Source organism: Diospyros lotus, chromosome 8 (genome assembly GCF_014633365.1).
Source record: "Diospyros lotus cultivar Yz01 chromosome 8, ASM1463336v1, whole genome shotgun sequence".
NCBI lineage: Eukaryota > Viridiplantae > Streptophyta > Magnoliopsida > Ericales > Ebenaceae > Diospyros > Diospyros lotus.
In genome coordinates, this window is record NC_068345.1 from 26,636,355 (window position 1) to 26,642,313 (window position 5,959).

Genomic DNA, 5,959 nt, shown 5'->3' on the forward strand with positions numbered 1-5,959 from the left:
AAATTGAGTTTAAAATTTAAGATTTAGGGCTCTCAAGATCATTTTGTATTGCCTTGCCATATATAGATTTGAGACCAAATATTTCTAATTCCACCAAAGCAACCACTGAATGCTGCCAATAAATGCCCCAAATCTATGAGAATCACACTCACGAGCAAAAGTAGGTGTGATTTAAGTTAATTAGTGATGATAGTTTTTGGGATCGATCATCACGTGTCATCTCTGCGAATGGATCTTGAGAGTCGGATCTCAGATTTAGCGATATTGGACCTCGGTGATAGGACCTGCAAGACAACGGAGTGGCGGGGCTAGGGTCCCTCGGGGTGGACTCCGACGCTCAAATTAGTAGAATAAATATAAATCGTAATAAATGTAAGAGCTGCAGAACTTGGCGTACCTAGTGAGAATTCTTGTCCTTTTATGTAGACCCGTTATGAGGTACCCAAGATAAACCCGTGTTGAGCGGGGGCACGACTCCCGAAAATCTCGGTCAAGGTAGAACGGGTCTTAAGGCCCGGTCCGAATTTCTTGGGCTCCGCTCCGGATTGTTGACTTGCCATGTGTCAGTCTCTCAAGCGATCCACGTGGCGGATAAGATCGTTGACATGTAGGAGTATTTTGGTAATTTTAGGTGATGCCACATCAATTAATTTAAAAAAAAATCGTAATTGAGTTTGACGAATCAATTAAGATGAGAGTAAAACATATATAAACACAATTATATTTACAAAAAATAAAATATTATTTATTATAATTACACTTTCAACTATTAAAAAATAATCAAAACATAATTGATATATAATCGTGACTGATAATTATATATATAATATTAGTTTTGTATTGAACTAGTATTATAATTTTTTTTATTACTCTTGTATTATGTGGTGGTTTCGATATTCTTATTTTAATTGCTAGATTTGTTGAAGTCAATTTTAATTTAATTATGTAATCATTAGTTTAAGTCTAATTTAAGTGTATATTTTTAATTTTGGTTATTAAATTTGTGAATTTATGTGTGTTGTCTGCCCCATTCTTTGTCTTAATAAAAATAAGATATATGATTAATTGGTTATTATGAACATAATTATAAAAATCTAAAACTAATGTCATTATAATTACAATAATAATAATACTCCCATACTTGGGCAAGCTGAGCCTGATGCCATACATCATCATGTCATGTGAAGTGAAGTTATTTTATACAGAGAGAAGAGAACAAGGTGACTGTGACATATGAATGAATAGATGATGGCATGGCATGCAGTACGTGTGCGTATATATATGTATGTATGTATAGGCATAAGTGTATTTAATATAAAATCATAATAATAATAATAACAATAATAATAGTAATAATAATAATTAATAAAGAAGGAAAATATTTTGCTTGGGAAAAACGGCATGCCTGTCTGCTCCTTTTAGTTGCTTTTCTCAGCAGCAGCAGCGGCCGAGAGGGGGATTGGTTTCTTCTGTCTCTCTCACTTCTTTGGCTTGCCTTCGAGTCCATTCGCATGGAGAGAAAGCAGCAGGGCTTCTTTTCGGCGGTGAGGGGCCTGTCCCCGGGGAGGTCCAGGGGCCGCAGTCCCTCCAGGAGCGTCTCTCCTGGCTCCGGTCTTCTGCGGCGGCGGAGAGGCGGTCACCGTGCCCCGCCTCCGGAGATCCTGATCTCGAGATCTGGTAGCCTGAGGCCGGCGGAGGCACTTTCGCCTCTGAAGGAAGGGCCCGATCCCGACGGCCCCGACGCCGGCGATTCCAGGATGGAGCGGTGGGGCCACTGGATGAAAGGCCAACTCTGCAGGGCTCCTTCCGTTTCCGCCTCCTCCTCTTCCTCCGCCGCCTGTCAGCGCTCCGATCTGAGGCTTCTGCTCAGCGTCTTGGGTGCGCCTCTCGCCCCCGTGCACGTTAGCAACAACGACCCCTTGCCTCACCTCAGCATCAAAGACACCCCCATTGTTAGTCCTCCTCTTCTTACTTATAATTCATTCTTCTATTTTGTGGGTAAAATGCAAATACAAGGGTAGCCTAGCCTACATTCTTGAATGTTTCGGGGAATGTTTGATGTTTAGGTTTCCATTCCAATTAAATATATATATATATATGCTTGCTCAATCTGTTGATTTACTTGTGCAATCTGTTGATTCATGGAAATTTCTGTGGGACTGTGACTGCAGGAAACTTCGTCGGCCCAATACATACTGCAGCAGTACACAGCAGCCTGTGGAGGGCAGAAGCTTCATAACGCGGTTCTGAACGCTTATGCTATGGGCAAGGTGAGGATGTTAGCTTCTGATATAGAGACGGCCACAAAGGTCATAAAGAACAAGAATTCCTCCAAGGCTGCCGAGTCCGGGGGCTTTGTTCTCTGGCAGATGAATCCTGATATGTGGTATGTGGAGCTTGCTCTTGCTGGTAGCAAGATTCATGCCGGATGCAATGGAAAGCTCGTCTGGCGGCACACACCATGGCTCGGTCCTCACGCCGCCAAAGGCCCTGTTCGACCCTTGCGCCGAGCTCTGCAGGTATAAGTGTGTTAGAAATAGAATAGAAATGACCGGTAGCCCCTTTTTCACGTAAAAACATTTATTCTGCCCATGACCCTGATCCTAATCAGCTCACTGTATTGGCCATATTATTGGGAAAAAGGGTGCTAAAACTTTGTGTCATTTGAGTTATAAAAGTTATGGCAATAGATAGAATAGAATAAGCTACATACTAGTGTAAAGGCTTGATGTTTGATGAGATTTGACGACTAGTCTACCTGCAGGGTCTCGACCCAAGAACCACTGCAAGCATGTTTACTAATGCAAGATGCACAGGGGAGAAGAAGATCAATGGAGAAGATTGTTTCATTCTCAAGCTTTGTGCTGATCCGCATACTCTGAAAGCCAGGAGTGAAGGGCCAGCTGAGATCATAAGGCATGTTTTGTTCGGCTATTTCAGCCAGAAAACTGGGCTCCTTATGCACTTGGAAGACTCTCACTTGACTCGCATCCAAACGAATGGAGGTGATGCTGTGTACTGGGAGACTACAATCAATTCATTTCTTGAGGATTACAGGCCTGTTGAGGGGATCATGATTGCACACTCTGGCCGGTCAGTTGTCACCCTGTTCAGGTTTGGGGAGACGGCTATGAGCCACACAAAAACCCGGATGGAAGAAGCATGGACCATCGAGGAAGTGGCGTTCAATGTTCCAGGCCTCTCGGTAGATTGTTTCATCCCACCTGCTGAACTAAGATTCAGCCCTATGAGCGAGGCCTGTGAACTTTCCCATGGAGAAAGGATAAGGACTGCTGGGGCAGCTGCAGCAGCTTATCAACCCAAAGTTGCAACACTGGAGAAACGTGACGAGAAGGTGAATAACATTGTTTTGAAGATGGATATTTAGGAATGTGGCAGATTTGAGCAGCAAATATATATCCTAGAATACTAGCTTATCATCGGATGAAAACACTTTTACGTCTTTTGTGATAAAATGGTTACTGAGGAGCTCAGCTGATTGAGAAATTTTGAAGCTGGACGCAAGTCCCTTAGAATTTTTGTATATAGTGCAATGATTTGCCAATTAAGTTGTTGGAACCTGGCTAGAACCTTTTTATATTCTCAATCGGGAGTTCCCTGCTGGTGGGTTTCTGTAGGAATGGAGATAAGGTAGAGTTTTTGTTTTCTTCAATTTGCTTTTTGATGCATATATGTGGTGTAGCTTTGACATATCAGATCCACCTTTGTAAATTGTCTCGTCCCCTTTGAAGATTTAGCTTCATTGCTATAGAGGATGATGATAATGATGCTTAGAACTTCTCCTGTACAATTAAATTCTCATGCAAAATCAATCATCCATGGATTGGCTTCAAACACAATGCCTTTTATTCAGTTTACATGGTGCAGTACAAATTCAAGACCTCAAATCCTGCAGGTCTTTAATTTGATCAGAATTATTGTTATGGGTGATGGTCATTGTCTTTCTTTCTTTCTTTCCCACTTTCTTTTTCTCTTTTCTTTCTTTTTCTGCAGAGAAAGATGCAAGCTTATCATGGGATTCCATCATATATTATGAGTATTTGTTGGAAGAATAAACATGCTTGTATGTATATATAGAGACATTCATTTGGGTGGATTGTTCATGTACATGGTGCCTTTGAAAACTTTAGAACATGACACACAAGAATTTTTCAAGACAATTCAGGCTCAGGCTCAGGCTCAATCATGTGAGGTTGGTTTTGAGTACTCTCAATATAATCCATATATATGATTGAGATACTGGTTGAGTCCTATAAATAGTCAATACCACCTATAGGCGGCCGCTTCTTCCTTTTCTCTTATGAACAGTGTGAGTGTTTCCTAAGAATGTGATAGTAGGGCTTATGGGTTGGGTGGGTGCAATTTCTTACCTATAAATCACTGTTACAAGGACCCACCCCAAAGCTCCATAGAGTGCGATTTTGTTCACCCCCTTTAACGGGGGTGAAGATAACCCCAGTCCTTTGGGGGTTATCTTTCACATAGGGGCAGCCAAACATCAAATCAATTGGCTGTCCCTCTGTGAAAGATAACCCCCAAAGGACTGGGGGTTATCTTCTCCCCCGTTAAAGGGGGTGAACAAAATTGCACTCACTCGATATGGCGCCAACAATGCCACTTAATTTTATCTATTATTATTATAGCTATAAAAGATTCATATTCATAAAAAATATGAGATTTAAGTTGTTCAATCATCCATATATATATATATATTATCCTTCTGGTCTTCTGCTGTAATTTTCAAGGTTCGCCCACTTTTCATTTAGATGGGCCAGAAGTTGCAGCCCAAGTGGTTGGGCTTTGTACATCTGATTGGACCAATTCAGCCCTTTTTTACTTATATTATAATAATTATTAAAACAGCATCAAAGCATGACTCACTAAATAAATATTCAAATTTCATCATTACATTATAAACACAAAATTAATCAAAATTTTCAGATTTCATCTTTCAAACATATACAAATAATTTTTGACATAAACCTTTAATACTTTCTTTCTTTACTTTTCATTTTTTAATCACAAAGATTTTTTTTATTTTATTTTAACACTATTAAAGAAATGAAATCTATAAAAGTGGTAGGCTATATATATAGTTTTGATTCAAAATTAACCTAACCAGTTTATTTGGTTTTACTAATTTAATCCTTTTCTTAAATCAAGTTGATATGCTGATTCCTTTACAATTCAATTGGCCAAACTTTATCTGATTTTAGTAACTATATATATGGTTAAGTGTGAAGAATTGTTTTTATTTTAAAATATGTTGAAAATTGTTGGAAAGAACATGAGTTCAATTGTTATATATATATATAACATAATATAGTGTTGTTACTGATATTATTACTGTATATATTAGAATACTATATATGTAATATCATTGTTGTACAATTGACAATATTATCAATTCAATATTTACAGACGTCACGTGATTGAAAATTTTCTTAGAAAACAATATTTATAACTTTACTATAATTTATTAATAATGGTAATATTATTACACTATTGTTGATAGTTATTAATATTGTTTAGTGGTGTCAATTAATTAAGATAAAAATGTGATAGTATTACATGTTTTTATTTAATAGGCAAACACTATGTACGGCTTCTCCTATGCCATTGCCCGTTGGTTAAAAATAGAAAATATAATAATCACTTTTTTAATCAAATTATTTAGTTATATTTTAGGCAAAGAGTTATTGTCTCCTTATAATAAACCTGGAGTGTGTATATTAATTATTTCTACTTATTGTCACCGAACTACAACAATGAATTTATGTATGGGAGACCGTCTAAAAATGGTACAAGGATGGCTCATCTGGATGATTGATGACTATCTGGAGCAATGGATGACTCTTTCATGGAGGAGCGACAGAGATGAATGACTCACTTAGGAAGAGCGATAGCGATGGATGAGTCTTCGGGATGGAAAAGATCC

At 38.5% G+C, this 5,959-nt stretch overlaps 1 protein-coding gene across 1 annotated transcript; it reads left to right on the top strand.

The window, feature by feature from the left end:
- The first annotated feature begins 1,407 nt into the window (after positions 1 to 1,407).
- On the top strand, positions 1,408 to 3,757 carry LOC127807127 (uncharacterized). Its single transcript, XM_052344769.1, has 3 exons — positions 1,408 to 1,952; positions 2,172 to 2,513; positions 2,759 to 3,757. The coding sequence occupies exons 1-3, from the start codon at positions 1,512 to 1,514 to the stop codon at positions 3,386 to 3,388; spliced, it is 1,413 nt and encodes a 470-aa protein (XP_052200729.1). The 5' UTR covers positions 1,408 to 1,511; the 3' UTR covers positions 3,389 to 3,757.
- Positions 3,758 to 5,959: the final 2,202 nt, after the last annotated feature.